The following is a 19,547-nucleotide window of genomic DNA, read 5'->3' as shown; positions in this document are numbered from 1 at the left end:
AGAAAAAAAAAAAAAAAATAAATAAATAAATAAATAAATAAAATGAAATAAAATAACTAACTAACTAATAATAATATAATTTAAAAAATAAATAAATAAATAGGACAGACAATGAATAGTTACTGTTGGCTGGAAGCCTCCGAGTCTCAGTCCAGTTCAGAAAGCAGTCCACAACGCAAACATTACAAACCAGGATTTTACCAACACAGATTGAAGGTAACTGCCCATTTATTGAATGAACACCTTCAATAAATAAAAATATCAAACATATTTCAACACACTTTCAACACAAAATAATGAAAGTCTTGTGGAGCATTCATGTCATGGTGTTAAAAGAAAAATGAGACCTGCTGACTGCTTTCATATTCAGCACACAGCTTGTACAGTGGTGAAGATATATATACAAAAGGTTTCATCTGGACAAACTTATTTTTGGAATATGTACAAACATAGCCTGGCGTACTATCAATGCACAAAGGGCACACACCATCACACAAATTCCACTGTCAACAAAGACAGTAATTTCACCAAGTGAATACTGCGTTTATGCGGAACAACCATTTCCAACAACAGTACTGGTAATGAGGCAGATACAGGATTATATACAACCAACTTCAGAAAACAAGTATATTCAAAACAAAACAAAAAAACAACAACAAAATAGCAAACAAAAAGTCATAAGTTGTTCACAGAAATAAAATGATCTTTACAATCATCATCATCTCTACAGATGGTATTCTGTGTCAAAATGAACACACACACACACACACACACACACACACCAATAACCACTGTTCACAAAATTGAACCTAATCATAGGAGTAACCTTTTTCTCCCTGGACAATATCCTTTTAAAAAAAAGAGAAAAAAAGGAGAAAAAAAGTCACTTTCAACAGGAACAAAACATGGAAAAACAACAACAGCAGTGACAGGAGAAGGGGCGGGAAGGGGAAGCAAGAGAGAGAGAGAGAGAGAGGGGATACGCTGTACAATGGTAACAGTAATCTCTAAAGTAAATTCACATTTTATAAAATCTTGTCACTCCATATAAATCCAGTTTCTTTGTTCTTGTTGTTTATTCTTCATCTTTTTTTTAAATCAATTTTTAAAATCTCATGTTAAAGTGCCAATAGGCCCAAGTGATGTCCAAATCCTTACACTGCCAAAAGTGCTGCATCAATCAGCTTCCCATCAAACCTACCTGCTCTTTGGCACCCAAGCTATGTTTTTGTCAAGTTTCGAGGCTTGAAGACTTTCCAAATTAGGAGTAATTAGCCTTAATTGATCAGCTGATGACCCACTGTGGATCAATGCGATCAAACAGGCCAGGAGTTCTAGATTCTGATGTAATTTTCTCATGCACTGACAGCTGATGACTTGAGACAGTGAGGTGACGTTTTCAGTCGAAATGACATGCACAGGTTTCCAATCAAAGTAGCTCCTCTCTCACAGTCTGTCTTAAAGCATCATTGTTGTATTCTGAGAAGAAGATAGAGGGAGAGAGAAACAAGAGAGAGAGGGGAAGGCAGAGATAAAGAGAGAGCAAAGAGAGGGAGGGAGGGAGGATGGTGGTGAGGAGGGGGCTGACATCTGCTACAAACATGGCCAGTTCTGCTGGCAAAAGGTTGGGAGTTCTTGTTTTGTCTGATGTCTGAACTGAACTTTTGCTCCACAGATGATTATTCATTTTGTTCTGTTTTGTCCTGTTTAAGTTTATTCTTAGAAAAAAGATTCGCCAGTCAGTTCTAAATCAACTCCTGATTAATAAGACATCAGATTTGTACAGTTCAATGTTTGTTACCCTTTTGTACAGTTAATACCATGTTTTGCACCCATTAATGGCTAGCACCACCACAACCATGGCCTCAGATGCTCTGAACCAGTCTCATAGTTAACCTACTTTTACATTCTCCACTACTACCTCTTACCTGTTCCATACAACTTCCCTGGCGTACAAATGTTACCTGTTTTTACCACAGCAAAAGTCTGTCAAATAATGTAATCCACCCATCCCTCATCCTTCCTTCAAATATACGGCTTCGGATCCACTCTGTTTACGCATACCCAGATTCAAACACTCGACTGTTGGCTGCCGTTCTTTCTCTGTCTCTGGACCTTGCAGTTGGAATGAACTTCCTCTTTCGCTTCATCAAGTCTCCACTCTCAGCTCTTTCTTAAGTCTGGCCTTAAAACCCACCTCTTTCCAAAATAGCCCCCCCTTGCCTGCCCTTCCTGTCTTTAGTTTCTACAGTTTTAGAGTTATGCATGCGTGTGAATGACTGGTGCGAAAGTGCTTTGGTTTGTCTCTGCACAAGATTCAGCGCTATATAAATACCATTATTATTATTATTACTATACGTGTGTGCGTGGCACGTGGCACATGATCGAAGCCTGACTGAATGGCAGAAGAAACAAATAATGAGCACCTAAAAGACAGCCGTCAGTCAGCACCACCCACGTAGGCAGCCAGGTGTGCAAATGACTCCATGTTTGTTAAGTGTTAACACCAAAGTTAAAGGCTTATACCAGTTTCAATAACATTAACATTTATTAAAAAAGAAAAAAAGAAAAAAAAGTCTGTTTCAAATCAGCCTGGCTCACTGCTGAAGGGACTGCAACTGACGCATCTTTTTTCTCAGCCTGCTCTTTCGGTTGACCTCTCTCATGGTCAACTTCCATTTCTCATAGCGCTCAGGGTTCTGCTTAAGCTTGAGCCACGACTCCTGGCTGTAGCGGGAAGACCTGCGCAGCAAGTCCCTGCCGCAGTGCCCCTCAAACCCTGTGGGTAGTGTGTTCAAGTCTGCACTGTGCTGCTGGTTGAATGCAGGCAGCAGCATCATGGTGGCCCCTCCAGGCCAGTCTGAAAGAAACAATATCACCGACGGTACTCACACGGTTTTCCCACTCTCTTGCTTGTTGGGTCATCTGACATAATTAAACAGTCACCTGTGTGCTGGCAACTCAGAGTAGTGGAGTTTTATTTTTAACCTGTTAACTGCCAGGGAAATATGACAACTCCTGCTGCAAAGCCTCTGCCAGGGAATCATCAGTGAAGATGGGTACAAATTAACAAAAAAGTTACTAAAGGCTACTTTTGTTTTTGTTGGTTAAAAGTACATAAACTATATGTTTTCTGAAATGAAGTTGACTGAGCTTCCTATTGAAAGCACTTTTGATATAAGAATTATGATTTTGTGCTAGCTGAACAACAAAGTACATTACATAGAGTAATTTTATGCTTCTTGAAACACAGCTATATTTTTGTGAATTTTTCTGCAAAAAAACCTAATTAACAACTTAAAAAAGCTTATCATAACTGGCTGCAACTAAAGTATGATGGGTGAACCCACCATGTAGGCAGTGAACAGGTTAACTGGTGTCAAATTTCATTTGAAAGTAATAATGAGCTGAACAGCATTAAAAAGTCTGCCGCACCTCACAGATTAACAGGTTTGAAGTAGTCAAAAGGAATTTCTTGACCCACCATGTAGTCTTTAGTTTTACTTATTTCCACACTAAAAATGATCATCACTTTTCAATTTGTCTGTTGTTGTTGTTGTTGTTGTTTACTGGCTCATTAACCTCAAAATAAAAAAATCACGAAAGAAAAAGGCTCAGTCCATGACATGCAATGCAAACAAACACATAAGGAATGATGCACACTTCTTGTTCGTTCAAAAAAAAAAAAAAAAATTTTTTTCTTCTTAGTCAACTGATTTACAAGATGTTTTTATAAAAACAGCACACATTCCTTAAGAACTGCCCATGCAAAAACTGAGAGTGTTTTTGGTCATCCTCACAGGTGAAAAGCAGTGGCTCTGATGAATGACATCATTATTTTTGCACTCACAAGTGTCCGCTATTAGTCTGCTGCACATGCCAGTTCAGGGGTTGGGCATAAAATATGAAAATGCCTCGTTTCATTTTCTAGTGAGCCATCGCTGTCTTTTTGGAAGGAACAGCAAAAAAAAAAGAAAAAGTTTCAGATGCTGCAACTTTGTCTATGAACGGACAGCACATAAAGTTAAGGACTACTTCATAAAAGTACATATGGTTTCACAATAAATAAACTGATCAATTAACAAATAAAAAATAAAAAAAACATCAAAAGATGGCTTGCATAATAATGCAGGCTGCATACTATCTACCACTGGCCTCCACATTAAATTTGTTTACAGCTGTTTCAGGCACACATGCACCATAAACAGTTTGGAAAATGTGTTTCAGTAACCAATGTTTCGGTCAAAAATGTACTGTTCCTCAATTGTTTATACGCAAAAGCTGTGGCTTTTCTCACTGTTAAAAAAAAAAAAAGATAAGAAAATGCACACGCAATGGAACACCTCTGGGTATGTGAGTGGTGCACACTTCATTTTGTAACATCACAACCATCAGCCCATTCTGTGTCAGCAAACAAAGCAGTGGACTGCCTCAATTCAAACTGACACAGACTATGTAGGAGAACTAACTTTATTCTTGGTCTCAACTGATATTTGCTGCGGCCAAAAGAAAAAAAAATCCTGATCGACAAAGCAGACAGACCACAACACACACACACACACACACACACACACACACACACACACACACACACACACACACAGAGATGAGTCAATGGGACAGCTATGCTGGCAGAATTACAATACATACATATAATACACAATACTGTATAATAATTATTGATAAACACATCTAACACCCACAATAAAGCGTTCTTTATATAAAATATATAATCTCAAGGAGTGAAGAATAAGTGATACCACCTTATCATTCCTTTCACACAGTATAATCATTTCATCCAGCTCAAAAGAATATATCAGATTTTCTCCAATAAAAACTGCTCGGTTAAGAACCATCCAAGTCAACTGTTTTGAATCCCATGGTGAGATATTCCAAAATCAGTGTCAAGACTAATGCTCCATCTCTTTTTCCCCCATTTTTTTGGTGTTTTTGTTTAGAGTGTAAAAACAAAACAAATCATGTTGCCAATATCCATCAGACCTTCAGAGACAAAGAGATTCCAAAATAAAATAAAAACGACAAACTGACATTTCATTCAGTCCATGTAAAATTCAGATCAAGTTCAATGTTGAAAACAACTTTATCAGAGACTTCCGAAATTCTTTTTAAAAAAGAAAAAGCAAAAAAAGCAAAAACACCTTTAGTAATAAATAACAAACAAGTACATTAATGTCTATTTATATACACAGTTATTTTGTTTTTTGTTGTTGTTTTTTTCAGCAGATGTATCAAATGAACAGTACACAGAAGAATATTTCAAAACTGACAACATCAAACTCAAACAATGAAAATGACTTTTTAAACATAGCAGAGTACTCCTGAGGTTTTTCATGTCGACATGATAAAGACAAAAATAAAAATCAGGACACTGATCTCTAATTTGTGAAGCAAAATCCAGAACACTAGGATATGTACACGAATTATATACCTTTAAAAAGAACTCCAATTACGACAGGTATTTCTATGCTTGTCAGCGACATAGAACACAAACATCTGTTTTATACATTTTATCTAACCTGGGAATTATATGCATGGACGTTTAGACTGTCTTGTCTGGCTTCTCACTAGCTACAGTCCATGTGTACATACATATATATGAATATATACATTTTTATATTTATAATGACTCTGAATGTATGAGTTCTGAAATGATTTCAGTGGATTCAAGTCTCACAAAGCCATGTTATAGTACTTTGACACAGAAACATTATCTAACATGTTTCATTGTACCAAGACATTTTCATACACTGATAATTTGTGTGTGTGTGTGTGTGTGTGTGCGTGTGTGCGCGCGCGTGTGCGTGCATGTATGTGTGCAAGCATGCATGCATGTGTGTGTGTGTGTTTGTGAAAGTACCCTGATAGCTCAACCAAGTTTTCATTAAAAGTGTCAGCTGAGAGGGCATGTCGTTCAAAGCTCTCTGTTTCAGAGGGCTATCAAGATGGAAAGAGAATGGTCATCGCTTTGGGGACTGCGAAAACTTCTCCAATCTTAACTTCCTTTTTTCGATAATGGCTGCAATTCTACGCTTGTAGCGTTCTGGGTCTGCCTTCAAGCGCTGCCAGTACTGCTGATCATACTGTCGCTTTTGTTCTTTGTCCTTCTGTCGTTTCCATATCGTGGCCACGAAGCCTGCAAGAAACAAAGACCAGGTCCAATTCTTTTTCTGTACGATAATCACTTCACTTTCCTAACAAAGCTGTTTTCTACATGTTTAAAGACCATAATGACTGAATTTGCAGAATACAAATCTGTGGACTACACAGATCATATTCTGGATTATTATTCTGAAAGATTTTTGAAAAAGTATTTTTTGTCAAAATCTATTTTTAAAAATTAAAATAAAATAACCCCCCAGTAAATTACATATTGTTTACAAAGAAAAAACCCAAACGGTGTCACAAACAATATGATTACTGAAGCACATACCTAAGAGAACAGCAATGCTGCCTTGCTCATGCATGATTTAAAAAAAAAAAAAAAAAAAAAAAAAAAAAAACCCACACACACAAAAAAACGGAGTTTGCATAACAGGATATTCAAAGCAAGACATAAGACAGCTTTCAACACTGCAGGTTTGTCCTTTGTTGCTGGAGCTCTGGTAGTATTAGAACAAAAACACTCATTACAGTAATTTATCCCTGAAAATCACCAACATATGTCTCCTCTTTTCTCAGATTTTACTCCAAGTAGAGGTCTATATAACTGCTGTCAAAATTCCAGTATTCCTAATATTCGGCTAACAACCTATTCCGACTTTCACATGCAGTTCTGAAGATTTCCCTTTGGCACCTCAAACAACTGGTTATCACGGTTTCTCTTTGGAGATGATCTCTGCCAGTTTCTTTTGACGAGAACGGAACTGTCTCATTCGCTGTCTGCTGGTCTCTTTAAAACGTGCGTACCACTCCGGATCCTGCTTCAAGCGCTGCCATCGCAGTCGACTCATAATTCTGTTTCGCTCTTTCTTGTCCCACTCCCTCTGGTACGTTGCCAGCTCTGCAAGACACCAGTGACCAGTCTCAGCTTCAGCAACACTACGACAGTTCTATAGTGCTGTAAACATCAACACTGCTACTCCATGGATTTATTTTGATGTACATTTAGACTGGGGGGGGGGGGGGGGGGAACCCACGCATTTAAACCCTTCTATTTGTTTATCCAAGGTAAAAGAAATCAATTGGTACACTTTTACTGTGTGCCTTTGGAGAGAAAAAACACATATCAAATCCCAGTTATCTGGATCACAGTATTTTCAGTTCATTTTCTTCTGACTGTTTTACTGAACTCAACCTGATACTTTTGATCTCTTTGGGTGTGATTTCATTGCCAGTTTTCAGAATATGAAAGCAACAACCAAAAAAAAAAAAAGTAAATAATAAACCTTTAGATTCCCAAACCACACCCCTTAAATCTCCCCATAACTGAATGAAATGGGAGGTGTTTTTAAATGTATGAAGGGAATTAAGGTCTCATCCCATGCACATATGCAAGTTCATCTGACACGTTTTTAAGTATATGATCTTTTAATAAAGCACAGTAAGATGAGGAGAAAAAAGAGCAAAAAGAGCATTTGAGCACAAGGGAAAGAGTGACCTTATCTGCAAATGTGTGCAAGAAAGGTGTACTAATTCAGTGTACTTCAGATATGAGAACTTAATACCACACTGGTCATCTTGCAGTGATATAAATGTCAATCATTATAGGACTCTAAAGTTGTACAATAAAGACAGCAATGTGAAATTCACATATTATGCCCTCTTGAGCCATTCACCCAAAAATACACACAAGGTAGTCATGCCATATTTTCATCCAAATTTGCACAACTCAATACCATATATATGTACTGATTTTTCCCATTTGCTTAAATCAATCTCTGGTCATGCTTGAAATAATAATGTATGTGGCTATTATGTCAATGTTAGAAAAAAACAGCACTGCTAATATCACTAGTTCAAAAGATGTATGGAATTATAGAGAAAAATCTGGCTATACAGTAGACCCTACTGGGATGATTTAGTTTTTCAATTTTGTTTTAACATTTTGCTTCGCATCTCTACATTGTTTCACAGAAATCAGCATAATAGATAATCACTCTTCAGGGTTTTCTTTTCCACAATTCTTAATCCAAACAGGAACAGTCAGCTTCAGAAGAATCTGTGCCAGTATTTTTCAATAGCTAAAGCTCGGGTAGCCATGCAATACTGAAACAGACTCAGTCTTCTTTTTTGCATGTAAAATTTGTTTGTATAAATCATCTATAAATTCATTTTTGGTGTGCGGATTAAATTTCAACAAAGAGAGAAATTCTGTTTCCTTTGGTTCAAGCTGTTTCAGAATTGATTGGGCAGAATGTGAAAGCCCTTGTCCAGGGATACACAGATCTTTATGACCCACTACGATCTGGACCCACAGTCAGGGCACTTCCTTTGTAGCATCATACAGTTGCAGAGAGACAGATACAGACTTTGTTTGGCCATGAGGTTGTGTGGAGCTTTATCCAACACCAGCACAGCTTCATGTGTTGTGTTCAGCATGTGACCCAGAGAAGGAGCGGTGGATGGAAGTGGAGCAGTTCAAAGGCAGCTTCAGTTTGTGACAGCAGAACTCTGTTTCACCTGAGGAGATTTGCGCCTGTTACAAATGCTCGCTTTTCTTCACACTGTGGTATTGTATGTACTTATGTATGTATGAGCATGCATGTGTGTGTGTGCGCATGTGCACGCATGTGTTTGTGTGCATGTTCATGGACCTGTTAAAATATTTTCTCCTGAGCAAAAAGTCTCAGCAACCAATGCAAATATGAAGAAAATTTCGACAGACAGAAGTGACCAACAAAACTGATTAAAGTATACAGAAGAGAAGAAAGGCAGAGCCTGAGAGGCCATCAAACCATGTCATTCAATGTTTCTGAATGACTTGCAAACAGCATACATCAAACACAAAGGATGTTTCTGAATGACAGCACACATCATACATCAAACACTGAATGACTGCACACATCATACATCAAACACAAAGGATGTTTCTGAATGACTGCACACATCATACATCAAACACTGAATGACTGCACACATCATACATCAAACACAAAGGATGTTTCTGAATGACAGCACACATACATCAAACACAAAGGATATTTCTGAATGACAGCACACATCATACATCAAACACAAAGGATGTTTCTTAAAGGACTGCACACATCATACATCAAACACAATGGATGTTTCTGAATGACTGCACACATCATACATCAAACACTGAATGACAGCACACATCATACATCAAACACTGAATGACTGCACACATCATACATCAAACACTGAATGACAGCACACATCATACATTAAACACAAAGGATGTTTCTGAATGACTGCACACATCATACATCAAACACTGAATGACAGCACACATCATACATCAAACACAAAGGATGTTTCTGAATGACAGCACACATACATCAAACACAAAGGATGTTTCTGAATGACTGCACACATCATACATCAAACACAAAGGATGTTTCTGAATGACAGCACACATACATCAAACACAAAGGATGTTTCTGAATGACTGCACACATCATACATCAAACACAAAGGATGTTTCTGAATGACAGCACACATCATACATCAAACACAAAGGATGTTTCTGAATGACTGCACACATCATACATCAAACACAAAGGATGTTTCTGAATGACAGCACACATCATCAAACACAAAGAACAAACAAAATTCAACATATGTTTTATTTCCCTCTATAACAAATAATCACAATGATCAATCTTGAAACATCGCCTTCATCATTTTCATTCAGTACAGACTGCCAAAATCAAACTAAATTATTGCTGAAGACAATACATAATTTTTGCCTGATTTTATAATAAACTCCAACTTACAAGTATGTTGTGGATTATATCATATAATAATAATATCCATCGCATCACCACTTTAGTTAAAATACTACAACAATGAACAGTCAACACTGGGTCAATGCCACAACCACCCTCACCAGTACGGTCAGGCAGGGGATGGACATATGATGATGGAAGTAAACTGCAAGCAACTTCTTCTGTGGTTACATCTCGACAAGGTACATGCACTATGTCGAATGCAGGTAAATTTACTTGTTACTCTGGCTCCATGGATCCAACTTCAAATCAACCCATGTTACTTTCCTAGCAATGTCTCTGTCACTTAAACCACCATCACAAACATGGAGACACGGCGCTCCTAGTCCTAGGAAAGTCTTTGTCACTTAAATCACCAACACTTTCCCCCCCTCAGTCATAGTTTCTGACACACATCAGAAGTTTTAATCATCCCCATTCCCAGTCAAAGGAAGAAAGGCACAGTTTTTCAAGTTCTGTTTTGATTTCTTATTTCCTCTTGAGGTGGACAGATGATTCACAGCAGTCATTATTATGAGTCTACAGCATGAATAGTTAGGGAGACTTTCATAAAGGCCAAATGCTCATATCTATAAACGTCATCACCAATCTACCATCCATCTTGAAAAAACACAAAGCTGATTCTGATTGCTACTAGTCACTGAACATTCATCAAAACTGCCTTCTCACCTTTTCTCAAATCGGAAAAGGGAGAACAAATGTAAATGTGTATTCTGGCCTTATGTGTCTGGCAATCTTTATTTTATCTATGATGATAAAATGATTACATCAAAAATATTTTTAAAAACTGAATCAAAATACACGATGCAAGATGCCACGAGCCAGTCAAATACAAGGTATGATGCAAGTAACCACATAATAAGTCAGGCTGAACACAAAGTTGCATTTTACAAGATTCACCAAACTCTAACACCATCAATCGACAGTGACCAAGCATCCTGATCCTCTCACTGAAACCATAAATCCATCAGCTGCACACACTTACCATTACATGTTACCCATGTTCTCAGCATCCCAAATTACACAACCGCTCTCAACTGTTCAGAGGTAACTGAGGAAAAAAAGGACAGAAAATGATGGGGAAAACTGTTTCATCTGAGACTATCCAATATGTCAAACAGCAGAGTACAAAGTTACAACAAGCACCAAGATATGGGCCATGACCAGCCAACACTTATGCCAAGATTGGATAACATTATGTTTCAGCACTTAACCCCTTGACAGCTAAACAATGGTTCACTAACAAGCATACACATCATTTGCTAACTCTCAACAGATTAAGAATGTAATATACTATCAGGCCCACATTCAGACAAGAATATAACATATTAACAGGCCCACACTCTGACAAGCTGTATTAAATCTTTCTCCTTTGGATGCTTAATGACCAGTACACTCATCATGTTCACGCATGATAAAACAGCTGTGTGGAATGCAACTCTCTCATCTTGCACTGCACAAGTTTACAACCTGGTTTGAAAAAGACACTCGAGTTGTACATGTCTTATCCACTCCTTTCTCTTTACTTGGCCAGTGCCTTGAACTGACAGCCAATTGCCTTTAAAAGCCAGGACCCCTTGTAAACAATCAACTGAAAGGAAACTGTCTTGTTTCTGTGGGTGGTAATTTCTCTGTCAAGGGAACCTGTACTGAGTCTGTGTGCTGTAATTTCTCAGTCAAAGGAACCTGTGTTGAGTCTGTGTATTGTAATTTCTCAGTCAAAGAAACCTGTGTTGAGTCTGTGTGCTGTAATTTCTCAGTCATGGGAACCTGTATTGAGTCTGTGTGCTGTAATTTCTCAGTCAAAGGAACCTGTGTTGAGTCTGTGTATTGTAATTTCTCAGTCAGAGGAACCTGTGTTGTGTCTGTGTACTGACATTTCTCGGTCACACTTTTGTGCAGCAGAAGCCATTGTAAATGCTGTGCTTTTCTCTGAGCTCTCAGTTTCCTCATGCCTTCCCTGGCCGACAATTTGCGTCGTTCATGCAAGTGGGGATTTGTTTTCACACGCTGCCAATATGACTGGCCCTTTTCTCTGTTCTTCAACCTCCACAGCGCTGAAAAAAGTTATGGAAAACAAAAATTTATGATAAAAACAATATTGCTAACATTCAGTCTAATCAAACAAATATATTCCAAGTTCAAGCCACTATTAACATCCTAAACTCCAGACACAGAAAACAGTTTTATATATAAATTGTTATGGACTGGAAGTCTGACTTTAAATCTGACAAACAGCCAAGATTTTGTTACAGTTTTGTAAAAGGTTAGTTCTTTCCCAAGGCCTAGCTCAACTCTTTCCTCCAAGCAAAAGACCCAAGGCATGTTACCCCAACTTTTTCAATCATAAACTAGCCCTTCTGAAATGTATCATTTTCTTCTATTTACAGAGTGTATTTACAAAACAAGTGTTCAGTCAATGTAAACACCTCCCTGAACAGAGCTTTTTGGTATTCCACATCTTGAGAGGGCACATAAAGATCAAGATAAACACATGTCAATACAAAAACAAAAAAAGGAGTAAAGGAGGACAAGAGAGAGTGTCTGTGACACAGACTGGCAACCTAAGCACACATTAAACTGTCAGCTTGTCTCCATTCCACAGACATGTAACACTAACAGTAGTGTGGTTGTGACAGCAACAGTACAGGAGCTTCATGTTAAGTTGTTCTTTGTTTCAGTCCAAGATACTGTTCCTCTTAACATGTCAGTCATATCAAAACCCAGAAAACGCTATTTGCAAATAAAAGTTGTGGATCACAGCATTCATGCTCCAGGGCAAATTTATCATGTGTGACAGAGCAACATGACAGTAGCAGAACACAAGTGCAGCCAATGACTCTTTCATCTTACACTTTGCAAAAATGCCACTTTTTTATGTTAAAAAAAAAAGAAAAAAAAAAGTGATCAGCTCATCTGCATTAACCAAAGAAGTGTGAGGCAAATGAGCAGGGACACACTGAAATGCTGTATGTAATAACTTTACTTGAATCGTATATAATAACCTTTGTACAGAACAACCTTCACTGGAATTTGTAGAGATAATATCCACCACCTAACCAAAAAAACCAAAAAAAAACCACAACCTTCAAAGATGGCAAATGGGCGTCATCTGAAGTCATTCTAAGGAACAGGCTATTTGTAGTGCCAGACAATTTTTATGAGGTAATATTTATTTTCTGTACTTAATTCCATGCAAAGGTTTAAACACTGGTTCTACAATGATTATGGGTATCCCTGCAAGGTCAACGCAAGGCAGCATTCTGATTTCGTTTTGCTCGCAGTCGCCTCATCCGTTCCCTTAACGCTGCTTTGTAGCGCTCATGTCTTTCTGGGTCCTGAAGGACTCTCGTCCAAGAAGATGACTTTCTGCCCTGTCCTCTCGACCTCCAGTTTTTATTCCGCCAGTCTGACCACACTGCAAGTAGACAGCAGTCGCTTAGTATTCCTGAATATTTCATCATTTCCTCTGGTCTTTGTGAAACTACATGGCAAGGGGATGGCAGTCTTGTGTGTTTTGAATACATTGTATTTCCTACGTTTCAGTACAAAAGAAAGAATACTAAACTTACATCAGCAAGGCTCTCCATGTATCTGTCAAGTTAAGTTAATATGGAATATTTCTTTAGCAACCGTAAGAAAAGTAGATACTCAACCACTGTTATTTTACTTTTTGTTCTATTTAGTAGATGCCCTTTTTACTTTGATACTATTGATACATAGTTTACAATTGTTCTAATAAAGATATGCTGAACTGCACAGCATATATATCAAGTGATAAATGCCTATTCTTATATAATTCATGATGGGATTAATAAAGAACTGAAATGCGTTAGCAATAAATGTTTTTTCCCTTTAAATCAAGCCAGAAAATTAAAAGGAAGTTGTGCTGTTGTCCCACTTTTTCACCTTTTATCATACAGAAAGTTAAATCTCTGCAGATGCAGTGCAGGTTTTCGTCTTGTACACCTGGTGAAGTGACCTTTTCTCCACAGAATCTGCATGTCCTGGACAACTATGGCTTCTCCTTCAGACAAACTGCATTTCAGCTGCTGTGCAAGTGACCAGATTTCCACCACATTTGAAAGTCTGAGACGCACATGAACACTAGAGGGGCACAACGACAATAAACTTTTTTTTGTATATACTGCCTAAACTCAACTCTCTAGCTCCCAATAAAGGTGTATTTTCTTTCACACCCACACATACTTTAGATCACACGTCAGGGTGCAGACTGCTCCATGAACATGACACTTGCTTTTTAAGGGAAAAAAAAAATCTTTTAAAAAAGCAGATGCCTAACCTGCACTTAAAACCAATGCACTGGTCAGGCCTTTAAGTAATTCCATGAACTAAAGGTCCTCTAATCACAACCACAAATTTAACACTTTGCTGTTGTGGATGCATAATAGTCTGTGTACACAGCCTGTCATGTTCATTTACAGGGTAATAAAACGTACAATGTGAAACGGTGGTAGTTGATAGAAAAAAGACAGAGGCTGAACAGGAAGAGAGTGAGTCAAAACCGAAGACGATGCTGAGGATAGGTACAATGAGATCAAACCATTCTGTACAGGTACAACATCATTCGCAATAAAAGCAGGACTTTCTCTGGGCCAAAAACTACTGCTTTTTTTTCTTCTTCTTTTCTTCTCTGCACTACTTAACAAGCAGCATTTAAACAACAAGCAAATATAATATCACTCTCAGTCAGAGACATAGGCCCACAGCTTCAATCCACTGCTGCTTCACGCTTTTCATCAGCTTGATTCTTCTGAAGGAACAAGTTACAGGGTTACTTGTTTCTCTATTCCTCTTGTCACTGAGTGCAAGCTGTTGGAAAGCTAAAAGCAGAATGGTGTAACGCTGAATGCCTTTCTCTTACTCACACTACAACAGCAGCTGCACTTGATTGTCCATTCCTATCTAGCTCTGGCTCGTTAACATTTCCATTCACAGCTGAATTTCAGCATTGCTGCTACAAAGCTGTACGTGTTTATTTTCCAATTCACTGTCACAGAATCAATGCTTTAAACCATTCACAGAATTCTCAAGGCAACTCCACAAATACTGACAGAGTGTAGGTAACACTATCAGTATTTTTCTCTTCAACATGTTGTTCTTCTGGTATTAGTGACATATTCTTTCCCCATCAGGCAGTAAAAATCAGTCAATCAGCTATCAGAACTCAACTGGTGCCCCTGAGGAACCCAGTAACATGTGTCTGGACAGTCTGTGTTAGGTGTTTCTGGCTTCTGCACAGCTGGAGAAGAGGCACAAGGAGCAGGGTTCTTCTTATAGATTCTTCGAAATCTCTCTGGGTCTCTCTTGAGCCGCTGGTAGTAACGTCTATTTTGTTCACGTCGTTTCTGCTTCTCAAGTAGATGGGCTGGAAAAATAAACAACAAGCTACTCTCACTAAAATGTTTCAGTTTTACATGTTTAAGATAACAGAAAAAATTATGCTTATGCTGATAATGTTCAAAATCCCAAAAGGTATTCAGTAATACCTGTGGGAATCTCTTGGTTGTCATGGCCATCTGTGCTTATATTGTTCATAACTGCTACAAAATGGTAAGTGTGATAAATTAGGAAAAAAAAAGTGGGGAGGGGTGGGGGGTCTGTACTGAAACTGGACAAAGAAAAAAATACATTCCAGTTTTCAATCTAGTTACCAAAAAACGTTCAGCAAAACTTATTGATTAATCTCTCATTGTATTTCTAACTCCTCCACCCTCCTTGAGTGGAAGCACTCCAGAAATACACTTCTTCAAAAAGTTTCCTTATTGTTCTTGATCTTTCTCTGTCTCTCCCGATATCGACGCATGCGTTCCCTGGTGCAGCATTTCACTCGTTCATATCGCTCTGGGTTGCTTTTCAGTCGTTGCCAGTTTGTTGTTACCTTGGTCAGCGGGACTTTTTCCAACCACACTGCAAGTAACAAATGCCTGCTATAAACAGCTTATCAGGAACATTTGGAGTCCATTTTTAGACCTACTGCTGTTCATTTCTTTAAGAAAGTTCGAAATTCCCAAGCCAACAATGTAACTTATTTTGAAGATGATTTAACTGAAAGCCAATAACAGTTTATTTCAAATATGATATGGCCTATCAGTATTGCCACAATCACACCGGAAAAGAATGCTGCACATCTTTTGGTCGACTGCAACACTATCCCGTGAACCGAACTGGACTATAATTACTCATTCCAATCAGAAACCTATCAATGTTTATTTGCAGAGTCACACAGTTGGTACTCTTTTAAATTATGTTCGTTCTCCCCATTTTCATTGGTCATTTGTGTTGTCCCTTCTCCTCCAGGGTATGTAGCGGTCCTTCAAGACCCGTGCGCAACGTTCTGGATCATTCTTCAGTCGCTGCCAGTAGCGTCTGTTTATTTCTCGTCTCTTAAGTTTTCTGTGCCATGCTGGAAAGAAAGAAGAAGAAAAAATTGAACAGAGCTGTCATCCTCTGAATTGGTAAAGAAATGATTAGGAGCTCTGAAGAGGAGAGGTATTCAAAATGGGGAGAAATAGGTTTACTATACGACTACCAGTCACTATTACTTGTGAGTATTTAACATTGTCAAGTTGTCTGTCTCAGCTGCAGATTGCTGCACACATAGCAGAGAACACAGCCAGAAGGAAACCTTAAACACATTCTAAAACAACTGACATTCAACGAATGGAAAGTTGGATACCAAAGGAGACTTCATGGCAGTCCAGCCATAATTACTGAGGGCTATTCCTGGCTACAAAGCAACTTCTGACTTTTCTTCAATTTTGACTTACATTTGTTTCATTCTACATTTTTACAAAAACAAATACAAATAATGCAAAAGTCTTTGTGCTGTGTCACTGATTTTGTGTTATGGTTTTAATGACAAACTATTCATGGTAAGGATATTGTCAGGCAATAGAGCTTTGCTGGTTTTTGCTTTTGTTCTTTTTTTTCAACAACAAAACTTCTTATGGTGAAATAAATGGTGGTGTAAAACTATATTTGAGAGATACATTTAAGACACAGCAGCTGTTGGTTCTGTCACAGAATACTGCTTGAAAACTTTCTGAACATAAAATGTTCTACCACACACATGAGAAAGGAGCACCTGTACAAAAACGGGAACAGACTTTATTTATACATTTATAGACTTTATTTTATACATTTTTCACACTTTATTTATACATTCCTGGTAAAAGGCGTATCCCAATGCACATATTCCAAAGCTTGAATATGTCGGTTTTTGTGACCTGGATTTTCATATCTTCAGCAGATTTTTCTGCCAGCCTTGTTCCTAAACTGTGATACAGGGATTCTGCTCACTGCTCAGTGTCCTTAACATGACAATACCAGCGCAGGTAATGTCTCATTCACTTCACAACACCCGTTTTACCAACAAGTACTTAAGCACTACACATTTTATAACTCCAAATAAATGGCAGAAAACTGTCAGCACACAGAGAGAGCATGTGTGTGTGTCTGTATGTCTGAATGTGTGTGGGGGTGGGGGGACGAGAATAAAGGACTGGATAACTTGTGCCAGAAAATAAAAAGCATGGCAAAAGAATTTTACAGAAAATTACAAACGTGCATCAAAAATCAAACAAAACCCGAGGAATAGATAAGCAAGGACATGCATCATGTACGTTTGAACGGGGGAGGGGGAGGGGGGGGGGGGAGTTTGGAATTAGCACACCCATCCTAGCCTGTTCGCAACTGAAACTTTTAGATTCAAACTCAAAGCTTGCTGTTTGTGCTTTCTGGCTGTCCTCTCTGAGGCATGATGTATCTAAGACCAACCACAACTGGGGCAGTTCCGTCACCGTCCCTGTGCCAAGAAACCACAGGAAAGTGATATCAAATCACAATTCAGTTTTGTTATTGCCATAGCCTTTCTCCTCTCTCCAGCACAGCTGAATCAGCAACCAATGGACATCACAGACATGGGGCTAGACCTTTGGGCTTTTGTCCCACAGATTTGTAAGGTCCACAGTTCAAATTCCACCAGTGCTGGGTGGGTTTAAGGATGGAGAATTTTTCGCCTCACTCGGGTCAACAAGATGTCCAGTCTTGCTAGTATCACAGACCCCTGCATGTGATTTCAAATGCACATGATATAATATATGCATTAATCTTGTAATCCATGTCAATGTCTAGTAGTGGTGCGTTATGGAAACATGAATGCACCCAGCGTGTATCCATCCCCCAAGAGGTAGGCTACCGAAATAGTGGGGAGAAATGATCAGAACTAAAAGTTCTCATAAAAACAAAAAATCTTAATGAGGGTTAGAGTCAACTTAGAGCCTCGAAAGACAGAACACAGAGAACCTTCCCAAACCCACTTTGATACCAACACTGTTTTTTTTGTTGTTAATTCACTCTACTACCTACTTCTGCATTACATAATACTTTACTGTTGGCTGTGTCACACATCAATGGTCACTATACTTGGTTACAAGATGCCCAAGTGTCCAATACAAAACAAAGTGTCCAGTTCAAAAACAAACATGTGAGCCAAAAAACATTCACATCTTTTCTGTGCACACACTTTCTCTGTCTCACTCTCAGACCAGCATTTGTAACTGCTGCAAACAGGTTCAGTTATTTCTTGAATGAAAACACCTCTGAAATATATCTGTATAGATGTCTAGCATTCATGACAGATTGAGACAAGGGGGCATGGAGGTGGAGGGACAACAGGGAGGATGTGTGTGTTAGAGGGATGGGAAAGGGGAGAGGGGCTGGAGACAGACTGTGACGAGAGACAAAGAGTAATTCAGAACAAGTCCTGATCGCTCAAAAACAACAGAGATTTTTCTATAAAAAAAATAATTTAAAAAATCTTCCGGTGGTTGAAAATTGTTTTGTACTGGCTACACCTTCACCCTGTTTTCCTTATTCAAGTTACTGATAAAAGACAGTACTGAACAAAACAGAGCCCTTGAAAGCTGTCAGCAGCTAAAATGACATGCATACACATCCCATCATTTCCCCTGCCGCCACAAACTCTACCCGACCACCGATCTACCTACCTCCCCAGCTCTGGCACTCTGCCCTTTTGTCTTTTCATTCTCAACATAACACTGTAGGTAATCAATTACTAAATTAAATAAGATCAAATACACACATCATCATGAGTGTGTTCATTCAACTGCAGATAATTTGTTATGACTACCTGCCTGTCCACTCAGTCAATGGAAACAACAACCCAATGAAATCACTGCTCCCTTTTCTTACTTAACTCCATGTCGATCAGGATAATCTACCCCTGAATGATTAACATTTCCAGATGGTCTAATATCCTGAGCACTGAAGTGTAAATCCCTCCGGTGCCTAAGGTGCTGCTGTCTTTCTTTCCTCCTCCTCCACTCCATAGCTTTCCTCATATTATACAAACGACGTCTTTCTGGGTCTTGTCTCAGACGCCTCCAGTATAAGCGGCTGTTAAGCCTGTGTTTCTCTGCAGGGCTCAGTTTACTTGTGAGACCACCCACACCCAGGGCTGCTGTCGACAAGCTGCTCCTGTCATATGCCAATGCCGAGGCTGTGGTTAAGAAGCTGCCGATTCGGCATGCCATTCCCCAGCTATCTTCCATGACTGGAAAGAAAGAAAGG

General features: G+C 38.7%; 1 protein-coding gene across 8 annotated transcripts in view; it reads right to left on the bottom strand.

Moving 5' to 3' along the window:
• Positions 1-19,547, bottom strand: part of LOC143299684 (uncharacterized) — a 94,663-nt gene that overhangs the window by 43,502 nt on the left and 31,614 nt on the right. The window contains exon 4 of one of the 8 annotated variants that reach the window (XM_076613100.1): positions 211-2,860. The exons of 4 other annotated variants lie outside the window; for them this stretch is intronic. In XM_076613100.1, coding sequence (XP_076469215.1) covers positions 2,598-2,860 — 263 coding nt within the window. In that variant the 3' untranslated portion in view covers positions 211-2,597. Of the gene's footprint in view, positions 1-210; positions 2,861-10,723; positions 15,322-16,365; positions 19,531-19,547 lie in introns of those variants that run through there. 3 more of the 8 variants (XM_076613147.1, XM_076613061.1, XM_076613068.1) reach the window with 3 other exon arrangements.

Source organism: Babylonia areolata, chromosome 2 (assembly GCF_041734735.1).
Source record: "Babylonia areolata isolate BAREFJ2019XMU chromosome 2, ASM4173473v1, whole genome shotgun sequence".
In the NCBI taxonomy this organism is placed as follows: Eukaryota; Metazoa; Mollusca; class Gastropoda; order Neogastropoda; family Buccinidae; genus Babylonia; species Babylonia areolata.
This window is presented reverse-complemented; position numbering and strand designations above follow the sequence as displayed.